Here is a 20395-nt window from a genome sequence, read left to right on the forward strand (position 1 = left end):
CAGATCATGTCTTGCAGCAAGAAAACGCGGGCAGTCCAGAATGATGTGCCATACCGATTCACTGATGTTGGGGTCGCAATCACATCCAGGGCTTCCTTTAAGTTTGAATCTGTACAAATATTCTCCTATCCCCCCGTGTCCGGTCAGCATTTGTACGTGAGCGGGGGTCAATTTAGAAGTTCGCGTAATTCGGTATGCTTGGTTGACATCCGGTAGAAATTTACGCGTGACTGCTCCTGTACTCGAGGTCGCGTATCGATCTTGCCATTTTCGGACCGATTCCTCTCTGATCTTTTTTCTGACATAGGACAGGGGGACTTTGTCATAGTCGTGGGAGGTGCTGTGTAGTGCTGCTGTTTTGGCGAGCTCATCAGCTCTTTCGTTCCCGGCAGTTCCTACGTGCGCCCTCAACCAGAACATTTGTATCTCTCCGCCATCGCTCACAGCCCTCGCAATGTTTTCCTTTATGCTTCTTGCCAGGGGGTGGCTGAGTTTCGGATTTTGGAGCAGATCGAGTGATGATCTCGAGTCGCTCAAGATGTTCACTTTTTTATCCGTGCTAGAGCTCACCAGTTTTGTTGCCCTGTGAAGTGCATAAAGTTCCGATTGGAAGACCGTGCACGATGGGTGGAGACCAAAAGTCTCGGACAGTTTTTCTTTGCCATCCTCCCACCAACTTAGGGCGGCGCCGACTTTTCCCTCTATCTTGCTTCCATCCGTGAAGATTTGGGAGCCGGTGTCCAGCAGGGTGGTGTTTTCAAGGATCTCGTACTTGGTAGAGGTAAGTGTGGACGGATGTGGTAAGTCCAAGTACCCTACATTCCGTTCGAGATCTTTGCCAGGTGGGAGGTAGTCAGCTGACAAGAGTTTTTTTGATTTGTACAGATTTGCTGCCTCCTGTATTCTGAGATCGAGAGGCAGCAAGCCCGACAGTGCCAGTGCAGATGTGAGCGACACTGTTCGGTAGGCTTTACATATTTTTTGTGCGAAACCTCTTTGTAGCGAGAAAAGTTGTTTTTTGTTACTTTCCAGTTCGACGGCTTGTGACCAGACGCTTGCGGCGTATGTCATGATGGGCTCCACTACTGCGATGTAGATTGTCCTCACAATTTCACCGTTTAGTCCCCAGGTTACCTTCGCTGCGCGCGCTAGCTGTTTGTGAATGTCTGCTGCCTTTTTACACTGAGCGGTTATGTGAGCTTTGAAAGTTAACCTGCGGTCTATGATGAGGCCCAACAGTTTTATTTCCTCTACGAGGTTTATCTTTGTACCAGCCATGAATAGTTGGGGCAAATCGTATTTCAACTTCTTCGTTAACAGCATCGCGTTGGTCTTATGTGGTGCAAAGTTGAGTTTGTTGCGAGTTCCCCATTCCACTATTTTATCGAGTACTTTGTTAGCCGACACCTCTAGGGTTTTTACTGCTAGACCTGTGAAGACAAGGGCCACGTCATCTGCGAATGCTTGACAATACACTCCTTCAGCCTCTAGTTTGTGCAACAGTGAGTCGAGGATGATGTTCCAGAAAGTTGGTCCTCCTATGGAGCCTTGGACACATCCCTTAGTGGTCCCCTTCTCACATGCCGCTCGAGCGTAGTTGACCTTGATCTTTCGGTCACTGAGATATGAGCATACCATCTCGTACAGATTTTGTGGGCACCTTTTTTTTGCCAGTTGATGTTTTAAAGCGGGCCACCATGCGTTGTCGAAGGCGCCCTCTATGTCCAAGGAGATAAGTACAACAAATTTTTTGGTGTTCATTCCCTCTCTTAGGTGTGCTACAAGGTCATAGAGAGCGTCCTCGGTACCTCTCTGGGGCATAAAGCCGTACTGGTTTTTGTTGAGCGTCGGTAAGATATGCCACTGTAGGCGAGCGACCATTAGTTTTTCAACTATTTTTCCGAGAACTGAGAGTAGCCCTATAGGTCTGTAGGATTTTGGGTGCGTGTAGTCCTCTTTGCTAGCTTTCCGCAAGATCACCACGTGCGCCGTTTTCCATTGCGATGGGAAGTGTCTAAATGATAAGCATTTATTGGCTATCGCCATAAACACCTCCCTCTCGCACTGGATGGCTGCGCCACAGATATCGGCAGTGAAGCCATCGGGTCCTGGGGCTTTTTTTGGGTTCATTGCTTGTAGCACAAGGTCGAGTTCCACAGTTGTAAAGGGTGGGTCGTTATCTCTTAGATGTTCCCGTGGTATTTCCTTGGTTTTTTCTCTCAGTTCCGCATGGAATGGTTGGTCGGTGCTTTCGGAGTCATCTGGGTAAAACGTCGTTGCTAGGAGTTCTGCTGACTGTTGTGGGGATAAAGTGTTGCCCGCAGTGTCTCTGAGGAGCATGTCTTCCTGCCTGCCTGAGGTTTTCTTTATCACCCTGTAGATTTTGTCCCACATGCTTTCTTTTTCCTGAGTCGTGCAGAACTCCTTCCAGCTCTCTATTTGGGCTTTCTCGGCTTTTTCGGAGTATTCTTGTTTAGTTTTTTGGTATTCCGCTATGACATAGGGCATTCTGCTTGCAGCAGCATTCCTTATTCTTCTTTTTTTCCTCAACACATCTTTTTTGAGATCTTCAAGCGACTTTGACCACCACGGGGGTTTGGGTTCCCCTTTCCATTTTCCTGCGGTTGGGATGGACGTTTCGCAGGCTTCGTGGATGGCTTCAGTGTACGTTGAGATCATATTTTCAAGATCTTCTGGATTGTCACACTCTTGTACGGACGTGGTTGTGATATTTTTCTCAACCAGGAGGCATTTTAGTTTTGACGCAAATTTCGACCAGTTCGCCTTTTTGGTATTATACATACGCGTTGTGATTGGCTTTAGGTGTTCTAGTGCCTTTCCCGTTCGCAGTGTAAAGGTGATTGCGTTATGGTCAGAAGTTATTAAGTTTGCGTCGACTTTCCAGTCCTCGATCTTACCCAGAAGTGACGTGCTACAGGCGGTGACATCTACCGTACTTTTGCAGATTTTTCCATTTCTGTAGGTTTCGAAGGTTGGTGTGTCTCCTGTGTTGAGAATTTGGAGGTCAATTTCTGTTAGGAATGAGCTGTACGCCACCCCTCTGTCATTTTCCGAGACGCTTCCCCACCAGTGACTCCATGCGTTAACGTCGCCTGCTACAATGAGGTTTCGCGTGTTCAATTTTTCGCAGAATGTTTTAGTCCTTTCAATGTATGGATCTATGTCCTGATCCCCCTCAAAGTAAACTGATACCAGGCCCAGTTTTGTCCCCCCTCCGATCGCCACGGCTGCTGCTTCGGTTTCTGTCACCAGCTGTGGATCGTGGATTACCTCTAGCAAGTCGCCGAAGACGATGATGGCTGCCTTTACTGGCTTTTGTCGGTTTAGGGTACACTGGATAAGGCGTGTTCCTGGCTGTTGTTTCATATAGCCATGTTTTCCCACGTAGGGTTCTTGAACAAGAGCTATTGAAACTTTTGTCTCCATTGCCACCTGGTATAGTTCTGCGGTTGCCAGTTTAGACCTATGCAGATTCACTTGAATTAGGTTTAATTCATTGTTACGTTGATTGACACTTTGGGGGGATGAGTTTTGCATCTGTGAGGAGCCTTTAGCAGTAGGATATTCGAGACCGTGCTATAGCATCCCATTTCATTCTTTCGGGACACTCACTACTGAACGCATTGTGCTTGAGGTCGTTACCTTCACCGTTGGCTGTGGAGGAGCAGTTTTTACACTTAGGTGGCAGTCTGTCCAGTCTCAACTGACATTTCTCCCACGTGTGTTTACCTCCACAGTGGCTGCAGAGGTCCTCTGTTTCCCTGCAGATTGCCTTTGTGTGGCCAAACCCAAGACATTTAGTGCATTGCACGAGAGGGGAATGGTCTGCCACAGGTCTTCTTTGTAGCCCGATATACACTTTCCCTGCCTCTACAAGTTTTTTGTGGGCGAGCGGGGAAACTTCCAAGACCGGATGGCACTCAAGGGTGTTGCGTGCCTTTTTCCTGTATCGCACTTTCATTGTGCATTCTTTGAGGTCTTGATTCTGATTTAAAATTCTTAAAAACCGTTACTAGGCGTGAGACGACACAAAAAATGTATATTTCGAAGTTTAAGGTTGCATATAAGTATGCTAATATTGAACGGGCGTGGGTCACCGTTATAATGGCTAGGCCTACTGATAATAATCGATTACAAAAACGTATTCCGAAGGTATTAATTATCGAGGACCGGATTGCACTAGCATTTCTCATATTGTCCTACATATCCACGCCAGTAAATTACCGATTTATCAAGTTTTTTAATGGTTTGAACCTTGACCTAAGATATGTAATTAAATTTACCATTAAATATAATGTACTTTCTTCTATCTTGTTAACTATGCCTATGAAACATGTCTTATTACTTCGTTTATATTCACGACTGTATTAAGAGCGTAATTAAGTAGGTAGATATTTAAATCAGTACATGCAGTTATTACACATTGCCTGAAATGTAAAAACAATAGAGAAATCGTTACTACGAAGGATTCTCGATGACATGGCAATGGAAATTAAATACGGTTGCGTCAGTCATCCCTGGGTTACAACTCTGGCGAATTAACATAGCACAAGGGTGACATCAAGTGACATGGGGTCAAGCTTGGTTCCCCAGCTAAGGGGCCGTCTCCATAGGCGAGGAAATTGCGACGATACCAACGTTGTGCCACGCATTTTCATATACGATAAAAGATCAGACTCGTCGCGATTCTCTCGCCTGTGGAGACGGCCTCTAAGATATCATCTGGTTCATATCAGCCAGGTGCCAATTTACTCCACCCGTGTAGTACTGACATTAACGTATACGAGCAGCACATACTGAGCACCGCTTGCGTCCCCCAGGTACACGTCATGCAAGGCGTTCAGACAGCTGCTGCAGGAGTTGGGCGACTTCGCGGGCCAGCGCGAGGTGGTGGCCGAGAACCTGCAGTCCAACGTCATCAGGGAGCTCCACCTGCTCGCCAAGGAGCTGCGCGATGAGAGGAAGGTGAGATAAGGACGGATGTAAAGCTTACACTGTTACACATTGGGTATCATGTATCTTGATCGATGCTTAGACATACTTACATAGGTCTCCTTAGAGCTCTGAGGTGCGGATAGACTGTTAAAACCGCGCGATGCTATTGGCGCGCTATTCCGCTCAGATGCTATTCGTGTATTACGTCAAGGATGCACACTGATTGCTCTTATCATCCGTTCATAAAGGCAATACCAATTATGATCAAGGTACATGATTTTACCTTTGAGACCTTATCTTATTAAACTGGTTAACGTAACAGGGCTTTTAAGTCGATAGATAAAATTTAAGATAATATGTCTGGTACACATGGCAGATCTACTATCCACAATGCTGTATCGTCTATAGCCGATAATGTATCCAAAGCCGTGCCGAGCGGTCTGCTTATTAGTGACTTATTTATATGCCTCTTATAACCGTATAGAAGAGACGATCGTATAATTCAAGTCACAAACTGGTCTTGATCATGTAAATGTTTATAAATGAATGTGTATACGCAATGTGGTAGGTTGGAAACCGTACGTGCATTTTCATAGGTATAATAAATTTAGATTAGCCAGTTTATATCGCTTTCATTGATAAACTAAGTCATATTATCATATTAAATAGGAATATAAATAATATGTAAACTACATAAAATGGGTCGTCACCGACTGCAATGATCGATTCAACTTTGTATGAATAGAAAGCATCCTCTCTGGAGAGACAATAGATAGTTTATCAAACCCAAAATGGTATAGCAACTGATTTCAAGTTTATCATCAACCAATACCGTTTTCAATCACGTATTTAACTGATGGCGAACATTTCCTTGAACTTTCTTTTCATTAAATCCATTTCGCAGCAAATTATTACTTACCATAAAATATCTAAATGTATCTACAGGATGTGGTGCCACAGTTGTAAATGCATTTACGATGAGTACTTACTATCTCACTTCAAAGCTAGTCCGTTATGGAGAACCTTTTCAATATTGAGGTGAGAGTGTCGTTTCACAATGTTCCATATTTATCCTGAGTTTATGTTGATTTACGGGTCGATACCAGTGCCGATAACAACGACCGTATCAATTTGTAAACACTTAACAATATTGATATCCTACATAGACCACAATGTCTCACAAATATAGTCAATTATTTAGTTCAGTGAAAGCTATTATCATTAACTGAATGATAATCTAACAATCAATATTATTAGTTTGAATAATGACTATCAGTGATTTGAATTAATTGAATGACAGACACATCATATTTTGTTATCCGTTCTTGTTGATTAGATAACGACTTCCGACATCTTTTTGAACTTGAGAAATATCCGTTAAGTTGTAAAATCTTTTACAATGTTGCATTTCAAATACACAATAACCAGTTGTGATGGTTTCTTTTATGTCCATATAGCTATAGAATATGGGATATTTACCTTAATGAAAACAGTTGCCTCATAATAACTAGCTGTAAATTTCATATTTTATTGCATGAAACCATGTGATGACATCTCACGTATAAAATATACCAATAGATGTAGTTTTGCCGATAAACAACTGCAGTCAAACCAATATTCCCGTTAAAAACCATTATTATCATATAATGTTTTAGTTTGCTGAAACTTAAGAATACGAGCAGTAATCGTAGATCCACGCTGAGTTAGGTACCCTAATGTGTGTCTACATCTCGTTTTTAATCGCAAATCTAACAAGTTCACCCAACTTCTAGCAACACCTAAACGAGGGTGCGAAACAGATGGCGGTGCTGAACTCCGCCATCGGTGGTCTGGAGCGGGCGCGGCGGGCGTACGAGCGGGCGGCGCGCGAGTCTGAGCGAGCCCTGGACGCCTTCCAGCGGGCCGACGCTGATCTCAACCTTAGGTAAGTTATGAATGGCATAATAGTCCACTACTCCCAAGAAGCAGAAGAACACTCTGCACTCGGCCTTCTGCATCCAGGAACTACTGGCTACCTCTGTAAGGTCGATGGTATGGACTGGATAGCGTCCCAGGGTACGCTTGTTCACTCAAAACTGTATACCCCACCGGTCATGGATTCTTCGGGATATGTGGCCGACACTTACTTTCTTTGTCTGAGCTGAGCAACGAGGGAAAGTCTGATTGAACCCAGATATTCCTGACAAATACATTCTCCTGTAACGTCGCTAATATACCTATCATATGAATCAAACCTATGCAACATCAATTCCACCGCATCTAAAACCGTTTGTTATTACAATTGCAGTCGAGCGGAGGTGGAGAAGCAGAAGGCGAACATGAAGGTCCGCAGCCAGGCGTGCGAGGACGCCAAGCTGGAGTACGCGGAGCAGCTGCGCAAGAGCAACGAGCAGCAGCGCCTGCACTACGAGCAGCGCCTGCCGCACGTGTTCAAGCAGCTGCAGGTGAGTGCAGGCATCAAGAGGCAAGATGCAGGCATTACACTGAGCTTGTGTGTTGAACCTCAGCCTTAGATCTCGAGTCTCAGCCGTAATCAGCAGCGAAATCGTGATCTTTGTCTATAGTCTATACAGTGCAGACAGTGTTCATACATAAAAGCAAACTAGGTATTGTTTCTAACATGTTTATTAGGTAACTCATTACTTTAATTGGTATGTTACATAATGGCTTAGGGGCAATGGGAATTCCAAAGTGAAAAAGACGCTTAATTTTTCTTCCTCAGATATAACGAGTATGGTAGTGTTAGAAGTTAAAGCAATCCAATATAAGTACATAAGTAAGTGTGTATTGTAATTTTTTGCCAACAAAAAAGACTAAAGACCCCGTTGCTGTGAACACAATTTACAACTGTAAAGGAAACATTAAAATAGATCAGCATTGGCGCCAGCCGAGAATCCTCTTTGGGCATTCGAATGAATTATATGTGAACTCCGAAGTAGATTCGGAGAAAATCCGGCCACCGAATGCAGCGTGCACCGCCTGGCGCCGCGCCAACCAGGCCAAAGACTCTACTACTTGTAAACTAGCTTCTATTTTAGTTAAACACATTCAGTTCCCGACATCACGTATTTACAATTAATCCGTCCGCGACGTGTTTATAAAATATGTGACTATGAATTCTTTGTTTCAGGACTTGGACGAGAAAAGAATAAAAAACATAAAGAATTTTATGTTGAGTTCCGTGGAAGTCGAACGAAAAGTTTTCCCCATTATCATGCAGTGCCTAGACGGAATGGAACACGCCGCTAAAAGTATAAATGAGAAAGAGGTTGGTATTAATACTTGTTGGTAATTTTATCGATACATTTTGTCGGGAATGTTCGCTGAAGACGAAATTTAGTTCAAGGTCTTACGGCAAGACCTACGCCAATGCCAAGGCCTTAGAGTTATCTCATAGTGGTATATAAATAAAACGAAATCACTATTCATTATATCATTATCACATGGCTGAAGATCCCTTTTATAATTATCCATTAACAACCAAAACTGCCCACTCACCATCCACCCTTTCTCCTTCCAGGACACACAGCTAGTAATAGAAAGGTACAAATCAGGCTTCGTCCCCCCCGAAGACTTTCCCTTTGAGGAGCAGCGCGCCGGCAGCGACATGACCGACTCGGCTCCTGTGCACCTGCCGCATCTGAACCATCTCACGGCCGCCAGAGGCACCGTGTCGGGGAACAAGATCAAGAAGAGGGGAGGACTGCTGTCCATATTCAGCTCTAATAAGGTGAGAGAAGGGTTTGGGTGAAGGGTTATTATTTGGGGATGGATTTTGTTATATGTTTGTGTGGATTGGATATAGTATTGTAAATGTTTTCGTATGTGATGTGATCACGTGCGATTTATTGGTCAGGGAAAAGGGTATTTGTACGAACTTACCTAGTAAAAAAGTAGAGTCACTATAATAGGTCACATCGGTCTAACTCTTTTACTCTAATTATGAATGTATCGTTGCGTCCTATTGACAATGTGACATTATATTGACTCTTTCTTCAGATAGATACATATATTATAATAATATAATTATTTAGTAAATGTCATAAGATAAGAAAGTTATTTTACATACCTCTTATGATTATACGGCTTGAAATGCCTATCTAAAAGGATATTTTGTATGACATCCTGACGCTGCGTTTTTAATGTCAGCGGTCAATGCGGTCATCCTTGCGGCCTTGCCGTTTTAATAAGTAACTTATATCGTGATTCAACGGTTCAAGGACTCTTCGTGTGGAAATAACCAATGTTTGTTTTACTTTCGTTAATGATACAAATATCTGAGTCATATTTTAGGCTGGGGAAAGTGTGTAACTAGGGTTTATGGAAGTATATCATACTTACTTATTTTTTATTTCAATATGTTGCTGTATTTGTACCGTATATGCATATTATAGGTATTTTTGAAGTTTATTCTCCACTTACTATGTAATGCATGCTATTTATGAGCTCCACACATATTTTGATATATTTGCCATATTTTATTATCTACGATTTATCTTATTATGTAGCTGACATGTAGTCAACAGCTTTATCTAAATTATTTATTATCTATCTAAGTACTTTGACTTATTGTCGGCTGACATTATAATTATGTTATTTATTTGGAGGTACTAATTTATTTTTATGTTTTATCCCATCCCTAACATTGGGTTCACGTAACAACATTGATATATTTGGCTGTCGGTGAATGGGCGCGTGCGATCGACAAATGTAAGTGACCTCGCGACTTAGGGTTATATTTGCATGGCAACTGCCTACACTGCCGCACTAAAACCACCCTAATGAATCTAATGATACATCTATTGCTACCACACTTCACAATAAGCCAGAAAAAAATTGTTGGGGATGCACATAATGTCGGTTGTTTATTTATAAATATTGGAATTGGCCACGACTCATAGGAGTGCAAATCGAAACTATGGATTTAGATTCACGCATACAATAGCCAATAAGCGCACAATATAAGCTAATCTTCAAAAAGAATATTAAGTTTGGGGTCAACACATTATATTAGTAGACAAACCAAATTGCTATTGGTTCTGGTTTAATTTAGTCGAAGTGACGACACACTAGATTTACGCTACGCCACATTCGCTATAACACGCTCACGTCAAATTGATTTCGCAACTTTTGTTTTGTTTTTTACAATTATTGGACGCACCCCGGGACCGGTGTCTGCCGAATTCGGTTTCTTTTCTGTTTTGATTTAATATTGTTTTTTGCTTGTCCCCGTCTTGCGCCGCCGTTTTCTAACTTGCTCGGGCGCAGAAGATTGTCGAGGCCTGCAATTCCCTGAAGGTCAGTGCTTGTTGGTGTCCACCTGTGATTTAATCATGGTTGAATTTGGCGGTGTGTTGTTTTAATTAATGTATCACTAGCAAAGGAATTGCTAAACAAAGGATTACGGTCAAAGTCTATTGGGCTTCTAGTTTAAACTTGCAGGTTTCACATGTGAGTGAATCCATGCAAGTGCGGACTAGAGGTCCGATGAATTTGCCCTAATCACACATAATAATATAAAGTATTGCCAAAGAATAGTTAATCGTGTTCGTGTGTTAACTTTGTGTTTTAGTATGTTTTCTTTTCACCCGTATGTAAATTTATACTGCGCAGCGTTTCTTGTTAATTCTTCGCACGCTATTATAATTATCATACTTGTAATATTTACGTAGTACATTGTTGACGCTTTGCTGTTTTAGTTTATTTAGTTTTACGTTATTAGGATTGTTTGGTTGAGGGGCTAGAGTAATAGTAGTAAATAATTATGATGAAGGGAAAAAAGGAGTTTTGAAATGCAATAAGGTTCTTGATCTTAGTGAAAACCATTTAGAAATAGAACGGTTATGGTTGATAAGAGTTTGGAATGGTGTGGTTTTATTACACCTTGTCCAAGTAACCACATTAACTAATATGTATCATCGTATTTCAGAACAATATATCTACGGACGGAAAGGAGGATTATTCAGACTTGCCACCAAATCAGAAGAGAAAGAAACTTCAAGCTAAAGTCCAGGAATTAAGTAAACAGGTACGTTAATTATTGTAATTTATAATAATTATTCCTTTATGTTATGTTTAGTCTTAGAAACTTCGAATGAATAATATTATCTGGTGATTATACAATAACATCTAGGTCCAGTCAAGAACCGATTTCTCGCTTATTATGTGGCGCCTCTAATGGAAATTATCATTACTCTTTGGACAGAAAATATATTTAGGTGCAAAACTTTAGGTAATTTACTTTAGAAAACCATGGTTGTCTTTCCACCGTACGTAAGCAATAAGTTGACGCTATGACAACAAATAAAACATACTAATGTTAATTTTCTGCAGTTACGTAGAATAATTTTGAATTGTATTATGAATAAAAACCTTCTGAATTTAAACGTATGTGTTTAATTTCCAGGTGGCACAAGAGCAAGCTGCGATGGACGGCCTCATGAAAATGAAAGGAGTTTACGAAACCAACCCCACCCTAGGAGATCCCATGACTGTCGAAGGTATGTCAGCATTACATTTAAATTATTAACAGATTGAGAAGAAATATTATATGATCTTAGCTCTTGAACAATGGGTGGAATCTATGAATATTATTTAAATGTTATGTGACTATTGAAGTTAACAATGGCACATTCTCATTTTAATAAGTACTCCTTTGTTATCCCGTAGACGAGCACTAACTAACACAAACGAGTACTAAAACAAATGAGTACTAACACATATTACCGACTGCATAATTATTATACTTCTGTAGAATTTTTATAAAAACAGTTTATTATTCAGTCTATTATTTTTTATTGAAATGGTGAAGTAAAATTATTAATAGCCATGCACTATTTCATTCTTCTATCTGGAACTAAACCATAGTTGCAATTCTAGCCTTCTGCCTCAAATTAGCGTAGATATTACTTTGTACATAAAAAATATGATTTCTCATTTAGCGTGCTAAGCAGCATGTTTTATTTTTGGTTGTATCTTAACACTTTGTACGCAATCACCAGGTCAACTGAACGAGTGCTGCGACAAGCTGAAGAAGCTCCGCGCTCAGCTGCGCAAGTTCGAGGAGCTGCTGTCCGAGGCGAGCAGCCAGGTGTCCGCGCCGCCCGCGCCCCGCGCGCACCCGCAGGCGCCGCAGGCCACTAGGTACGCACTGCACTGCCTCATTAGTATGTACTGGAGCTGCTGTCCGAGGCGAGCAGCCAGGTGTCGGCGCCGCCCGCGCCCCGCGCGCACCCGCAGGCGCCGCAGGCCACTAGGTACGCACTGCACTGCCTCATTAGTATGTTTCGTGAAGGGATGGATGTAACTGCTGGGTAAAGGTCCTTACTAAAATTCTACCGACCATGGTGCATGGACCGTGGCAGTTATATAAAGGTCTCCCAGAGATAGCCTAGGCGCTGGCCTATCAGCATGACTCAGGAATTACAAACATTTCAAACTGTCCCGACCACCGCATCAGCAACACTGTAAAGCTAGCCATATAGCTATGAGTTTACCATAAAATCCTTCATAAATTATAAAATCGCATTTTAATTTTTCACCCCAAACTCACAAGATCACTAACACTGCCGCTTCGTTTCAGCATCGGGTCGAACAGCGAGTCGCTATCCCGCTCAGCCTCTGAGTCCTCAGTCAGCACGGGCACAGCCGCGGGGGGCGGCGGGGCGCGGGCGGCGGGGGGCTCCCCCGAGTCCGGCCTGGGCGGGGAACTGGCTGGGCAGAACATTGAACATACCAACGGAGATGATCATGATCACGAGTCTGACTTTGACTATTACTACGAGCCGGATCTGCAGCCGCTCGGGTATTGCAAGGCGCTGTATCCGTTTGAAGGTGAGTTTTCTTGGAGATTTGGTAATTAAGAATGTAACGTCTTGCTGCCTTGTTTTATTCGAAATCTGTTTTACATAAAATCCAAGCCAATACCAGTTATCCCACACTGTCAATCAAAATAATAAAGAGAAAATTTTTACTAGTCAACAGTAACTCAACTCCGGCTACTGACGACTTGCGCAAGGTTGGCTGGTTATGATTGGATGCGGAAAGCTAAAGATCGCATCCAGTGGCGTGCTTTGGGAGAGGCCTACGTCCAGCAGTGGACTTCTATAGGCTGATGGTGATGATGATAAGTCAACAGTAAACAACGAACTAAACTTTTCTGAACATTATCCGTACGCTAACATAATTCCTGTAATTCCAGCAAACGGCACCGGGTCGACGATGCGCATGGAGAGCGGCGAGCGGCTGCTGGTGCTGGAGACGGACGCGGGCGACGGCTGGACGCGCGTGCGCCGCCACCACACGCGCGAGGAGGGCTTCGTGCCCACCACCTACATCGCCACCACGCTGTACGCGGACGCGCACTAGCCGCGCACGGTACTGTCTCTGTCTCTCTCACACACGCGCGAGGAGGGCTTCGTGCCCACCACTTACATCGCCACCACGCTGTACGCGGACGCGCACTAGCCGCGCACGGTACTGTCTCTGTCTCTCTCACACACGCGCGAGGAGGGCTTCGTGCCCACCACCTACATCGCCACCACGCTGTACGCGGACGCGCACTAGCCGCGCACGGTACTGTCTCTGTCTCTCTCACACACGCGCGAGGAGGGCTTCGTGCCCACCACCTACATCGCCACCACGCTGTACGCGGACGCGCACTAGCCGCGCACGGTACTGTCTCTGTCTCTCTCACACACGCGCGACCTCGTCAACTTCTCTGTCTCTCGTTGCCCACTTTCCACTATAAACTATATTCAGTTGCCCAAAGCGAGTATTTCTTGGGTAAGTAATACGAGGTATAAAAACGCATGGTATAACATTCACAAGGTATACGCCCATATGATATAAATTTATTAAGTATAACGATCACTGTGCATAACAAACGAAAGGCATGATTACTTAATACATAATTTTGTAAAGAATAACGTTCAAAAAGTATAATTTTAATTGATATATCGATTAAAATATATAACGTTTATAACATATATTGTTCACCGTATATAATAACATTATGTATAATGAACAAAAAAATATATTATTATTGGAGCTATGTTGGGAGACGCTCCGCTCCGCTTCGCTGCGCTCCGCTTTGCTTTTAACGAACATGTGCACCTAACACGCTCCTCCTCGCTTTGCTCGTCGTCGCACCTATCGATCTTTAGGTTTTGGTACTAGGGGTTTTCACAGCATTATTATTATTGAAGCTATGTTGGGAGACGCTCCGCTCCGCTTCGCTGCGCTCCGCTTTGGTTTCGACGAACATGTGCACCTAACACGCTCCTCCTCGCTTTGCTCGTCGTCGCACCTATCTTTAGGTTTTGGTGCTAGGGGGTTTGACGGCGTTGGGTAATTAAACACAGATTATGCGATATGAGAAGAACTTTATACAAAATTATAGTATATATTTTAATTGATATACGTAATGTATGTTATACGAATCGATATTAGTCCTCGTGAGTGTTAGTTATTTTGATATTATATGAAATGTACGATATACCAATTGAATCTTATACCTTATGAAAATATAGATTTTGTTGTTATACGTAACGTTCATTATATGTTGTGAACGTTATTAATGTGAAATTATACATTTCGTTTTTATACGTCGCAATACGCACCCGTATTTCTTACCAATCTCTCTTTCTCTGTTTGAATTGTTGTGGAAATTATGAGTTACTAATTACGACTTTTCTTTTTCAGGTATCATTTAACAACAGTTATTATTTAATTTTCGCGCTTGATGAAGCTCGATATAGTGGGTGAAGTGTAGTGCGTCCCTTTCTAACCGCTGAATGCGGCCGAAATAATGGACTGGAGTGAGTGAGACCACTATACAGACATTGTGCAATCTCAGCAAGTCAATACGTTCACGTGGCCTATAATGTAGTTACAAGTATTTTTGCTATAATTTATCGTAACGGAAATCTTTATTGTTATTTTTTATACGTAGTCCCTGATATTCCGATTAATGTTTGTCTGTCTATCTTCCTGTTTCCCTGAATATTATCGTAAAATGTTTACCTAGAGAATTCCAATTAAACTGTTTGAAGCAGAATTGTTTACAAACGATAAAGTAATTTAATCTAATGTTTGAAGTTTCATGAATTCACAGAAATGTTACTAAACCTTACCTTTTCAAGAAACTCTTATGAAATTATTAATAGGTTGCTAAGTAAATATTAATGTAACGGTTTGTTTACATGCTGTAAACGTTGCCTTAATTACGGAAATATATTAGACAAAAGTTTAAAATCATAATAACATTCCATGATTTATTTATTGTGTATATTGTTAGTTATATGACATACATATTTTCATGTGTGCTGTATAGCGGTTTAGGATAGTCCGTATTGTATAACTTGTCTAGATCTTCATCGTGCCAGCTGTTTATGTGTTAAGGCTCTAATTTCGTACTTATGATAGTTGTATTCCAAGCTTTCCACGTGATTCTACGCTCGAATTACAATTATAGCAAAAATAGATAATGATGTTAATTTTATGAAGTGTAAAAATGTAAACTTTTATAAATTTATCTCAAATTAAAATATAGACTCAATAGATGTATGTAATGAAAATGAATGATAAATAATGGAATGATCTATTCAGTATCACATGTTGTATTATATAATTGCTTATGTTAATTGAAATTTACATAGTTATAATTGCTAGCTAAATGTCGTAATTAGCCGATGCTATTTTCTGAATATTTGCAATACGCAAGGGAAGCGATAGTTATGTATTTAAAATGTGAGGAAGTATGAACGGTCGCATTTGATTTTTATATATAAAAATAAAACTATATGAGGACATTATCCAAGTCTTTAATTTAAACTAACTGAGGCACCCGAGTAGCTATCAACTACTGTAATTTTAATTATGTAGGTATACATTTATTTGAGTAGTCAAGAAAACAAGACGGACAGCAAATCATAACTAAGATAAAATAGTCATTAAACTAATCTCTACATCCAACACGACTAATCGGCGTTGTCCTTGCGGATGTCCACATGCTATTAAGTAGTATAATTTTCCTCGATTTAGTAAGAGTTGCGAAGCGAGAGGACAGGGTCCCTTGCGCAATGCCCGGGCCCACTCACCCTCGCCGCGCCGGCCGACGACCCCGCAAGGCTCGCCTCTCAACTATACCTTACAACCTTCGTAACTCAAGTACACAGTAAACATTAGAGACAAGGCTGACAACATTCCCCTCTATCTATTTATAGAGCCAAGGTGGACGTTCTGAACTAATAAAGTGACCCCTTCTAGGGTTCAAGTTGGGTAACGTACTTACATTGCCGAGTTTATCCTATACCGAATGATATAGGGCTTCTTTATTCCGTCCGCTGCTGTACCTAAATAGCCATTTCAAGGAGCTCCTATCTAGCATCCATAAACGGGGACAAATGACTCGAAGAATGCAATGGCTCCACTTACTCCGACCATCTTCGATGCCTTCTACTTCGTGCCAGCTCATGCCAAGGGCGGCTGCCTCCTGTATGACAGTGCGACACCATGTGGTCTTTCGCTTGCCCGATCGGACCTACTTTTTCAGTGCCATTTTGAATGGATGAATCCAACGCAACTTATGTAACTTCATAATTTGCGTTGGATTAGCGATTCATTGCAGACCCCAGGTCTGAGCTATCGGGGAATAAAATTTATTCTTAATTTATGATCCATGGAAATATGGCAGCTGCATGCTCTTCGATAGGTATGTGTAGGTACTTACTGTGTCTCAGTCATCGTCCAAACGGGTCTGTTAGCTACAGATTTTGATAACTATTTCGCTATAATGATATCACCAATTAATTATCATCAGCCAATAGGTAAGCGTCACACATTGTAGTACTTAATTATGCAAAGGTACTTGTTATGTTTAACTGTTCCAATGTCTAACTCGAAACTCGTCTAGGGCAAGCATAGAACAACGCGGACTCGGGTGTACCCTCGGGAAGCGTCATAGCGATCTTTCTTGATACAAAAAAGTCTGCCAATAGTCCAGTCAATAAATGACTCAAAATTAGGTGTAGAGTGCGTGAGCAGGTAACTAAGCGATTCCTTCAGAAACTTGTTCAGGGGGCTTAGATTGTTAACATACCAAAAGTCCTGACTCCTAGGTGATGAGCGGAGGGGAGGAGGGGGGGATAAAGGTACGAATTTTTGGTTTTTAGCTTATATCTCGAAAATGGTGCATCGGAGAGAAATATTTTCAACTAATGAAATAAAGTTCTTAAAATTATCTAAAACTTTTATTTCATATGTTTTTTTCTAATTCCTAACCGTTTTCGAGCTATTACCCTCGGAAAAAGTTGAAATTTACAAGAAAAATGTATTCATGTCAAAACATTCATAAACATTGCATCATATTGTCTAAACCTATTGATAAATGAAAAAAATGAATAGAAAAGAAGTTGTAGATTTTTAAATTCCCTTTTAGAATATATATATGTCGCAGGCAACTGGTTTAATCTCCTGTTTGATTGAACCACTAGCCCGTTCATTGGATGGCGCTGTTCAGTTGTATGACTAGGCCGAACGTTGATTGTACAAGCGTCACAAAACGTCCAACTAGTTAGCTGACTTAAAATCAGTCAGGTGGTGAATAAAACAAATATGGCGTCTAACAGCTAACAGCTGACACAAAAAGCACCTATATTGTTAGTTTTTTGCAAATAAATTAGCTTTAAAGTGCGTTATTTGTGTTAAAATAGTGTGACAACATGGATTTATTTATTATTACGCCGCGGGCGGATAGTTTCAAAGAAAAAAAGTGGTGAAACTGGATAATTATGAACAACAATATGAAGGTACGTTTATTGTTATTGTTTAGTTAATTTGTGAGATAAGAGCTTTGTAACATAGTCTTTTTGTTGACTCTTATCTGGTGATGTTCACCCTAACCAGACATTACAAAGTTGCTATACTATATCCCATTCAACGACTTCGCTGAATGACGTTCAGTCAAGACGTCGAACGTTACAATCAACGACTTGACGAGTTGTCCTTTAGTCATACAACTGAATAGCGCCATCCAATGAACGGGCTAGTGGTTCAATCAAACAGGAGATTAAACCAGTTGCCTGCGACATATACATATGCTGGTTAATGTCCAACCCACCTAAAGGTACAGCTATTTTACTCACACTTAACCTTACTAATTCGGTGAGCTATGTCAGTGACTTTACCAAAATGCAAGTTTAAAATAGCTCTAACTTTAGGCGGGTTGGACATTGACCAGCATATGTAATATATTCTAAAAGGGAATAAAAAAATCTACAACTTCTTTCCTCTTCATTTTTTTCGTTTATGAATTGGTTAAGACTATATGATGCAATGTTTATGAATTTTTTGACATGAATACTTTTTCTTGTAAATTTCAATTTTTTCCGAGGGTAATATCTCGAAAACGGTTAGTAATTAGAAAAAACATATGATATAAAAATTTTAGATAATTTTAAGACCTCCATTTTAGTAGTTTATAACATTTCTCTCCGATGCACCGTTTTTGAGATATAAGCAAAAAACCAAAAATTCGTATCTTTATCCCCCCCTCCTCCCCCCCGCTCATCACCTAGGAGTCAGGACTTTTGGTATGTTAACAACCTAAGCCCCCTGAACAAGTTTCTGAAGGAATCGCTGAGTTACCTGCTCACGCACTCTACACCTCATTCCTTGACTGGACTACAATTTTTGCGGGGGGAAATTTTACCGTTTACCATGATTATGTCTCATGGGACATATCATTATGAGTTTTAATTCCCAGCAATAAGGGTTACGTGAAGTGACATTTAATAATGAACACAGTGTCTTCATTTTTCTTGCCAATGGATGTAACAATAATAATTATCGATAAGTGTTATCGATGAATTCGAGAACATGGGTTAGAAATACTAATTTAAAATTAATTAGGTATAGTTAAATTTAATTAGGAATGATTAATAAACGAAGTCACCCGCTTTTCGCTGTACATTTATACTCACGTGATAGGTCGCGAGCCGTATCGCCGTTTTTGAATGAGTACAATGCACTGAAGTTGTCGAGTAAGTGGGCAACCCGACGGTCAGATGCTTTCAAGCCGCCCCTTCGGGCGGCCTCTGACTAGGCTTAACGACTGCTGCCGAAGCAGCAACCGGGACCCACGGCTTAACGTCCCGTCCGAAGCACGGAAGCCTCCAGAAAAGAACCATTTGAAATCGGTAACTCATGCTGTACCTACCAATGGCTGACCGTGTCAGTTGTTGCTTAACCTCAGTGATCAGTTACGATTACTGAAGCCAATTCGACTACGGACGCTTCCCAACTATGACCTTTTTTGTCGATTAATACATATCTACATACCGGTACATCACTATTGCATTTTTTTGACATTGGTTGCTAGGAAACAGCTAATAACAATAAACCATGACCAAATCTGCGATCAAATCCGGAATCCGGATATTCTATGAATTGAAGCTGTCATTTTACTATGTACACAAATAATTTTCTATGAAACGAACGCTTTGCCAACTAGATTGAGTCTAGTGAAAATTGAGACTGCAACTAGTTTTTATAAATCGGTGGGCCTTTCTGGCCTACCACCCCGCCAGAGGGGAACGTCTGCCTATTTCGTCTCCAGACCATTCATACTCAATGAGGGCAAGTCTAGGGTCCCCAACTGTCATCGATATAAATCTACAGTATCAAGCAAGAATGATAACTATCTAGAACAGAATATAAATATGGTAGGCTTACTAGGTGGTCAAATAGAACCTGAACGAGATTAGAGTGCATTGAACTCTAGGTGCGACCTATCAACAGTAGCAAACATCGGTAAAATTATTTCAGTGGCTACTTTAATCCAAGTTAATCGTTTATGTTATTTGCTATGTCCAACAAATAGGCAATTACTTACCTATTTACTTAATAAACATTTTCAAACAATGTGTGAGGGCGGTGCACGCGGCACATTGCATTGTTCAGTTCACTGCTCCATTGCCCGACTGTACGAGACTAAACGCCTTCCGTGTCTCACCACGCAACCATTGCATAACTATAACTCCACTGCTAACTGACTAACATTCAAACTTTATTAATTTACCAACCGCACCATTGCTAACTCCGTTTGAATAGTGTGAACCCACCAACTGTTACAACAAGCAGTGTATACGGCTCTTGCTAAATAATTGAAGTGGTCGTGGTAGGGAAAGAAAACAAGTTTCACGGGAACAGTCGAGTCCCGGGGTCGCGAAATTGCGCAAATATTTAAACAGTTTTCCTGTTTGGCTCAAGATTCTGTTACGTAATATGCGGTCCCACGTTGCGACATGCGAAAAATGTAATCATCATCGCCTTTGCGGCTTGCGGGATGCTAATAGTGTATTATTGCTCGCTTGCGGCGCGGAGGTGGTGTGACTAGCTATACGTACCTACCCGTACCTACTGCCTACTCAGATACTAT

General features: G+C 41.4%; 1 protein-coding gene across 2 annotated transcripts in view; it reads left to right on the forward strand.

The window, feature by feature from the left end:
• The window catches only part of LOC105381886 (formin-binding protein 1-like), a 53829-nt gene extending 38059 nt beyond the window's left edge, over window positions 1–15770 (forward strand). Inside the window, exons 4-15 of one of the 2 annotated variants that reach the window (XM_048626112.1) lie at window positions 4842–4986; window positions 6729–6880; window positions 7244–7400; window positions 8087–8224; window positions 8477–8686; window positions 10225–10254; window positions 10886–10984; window positions 11363–11456; window positions 11958–12099; window positions 12539–12789; window positions 13157–13332; window positions 14659–15770. In XM_048626112.1, the coding sequence (XP_048482069.1) occupies window positions 4842–4986; window positions 6729–6880; window positions 7244–7400; window positions 8087–8224; window positions 8477–8686; window positions 10225–10254; window positions 10886–10984; window positions 11363–11456; window positions 11958–12099; window positions 12539–12789; window positions 13157–13323 (1585 nt within the window). In that variant the 3' untranslated portion in view covers window positions 13324–13332; window positions 14659–15770. The remainder of the gene's footprint in view (window positions 1–4841; window positions 4987–6728; window positions 6881–7243; window positions 7401–8086; window positions 8225–8476; window positions 8687–10224; window positions 10255–10885; window positions 10985–11362; window positions 11457–11957; window positions 12100–12538; window positions 12790–13156; window positions 13333–14658) is intronic. The other variant, XM_048626113.1, reaches the window with a different exon arrangement.
• Window positions 15771–20395: the final 4625 nt, after the last annotated feature.

Source organism: Plutella xylostella, chromosome 15 (assembly GCF_932276165.1).
Source record: "Plutella xylostella chromosome 15, ilPluXylo3.1, whole genome shotgun sequence".
Taxonomy (NCBI): Eukaryota; Metazoa; Arthropoda; class Insecta; order Lepidoptera; family Plutellidae; genus Plutella; species Plutella xylostella.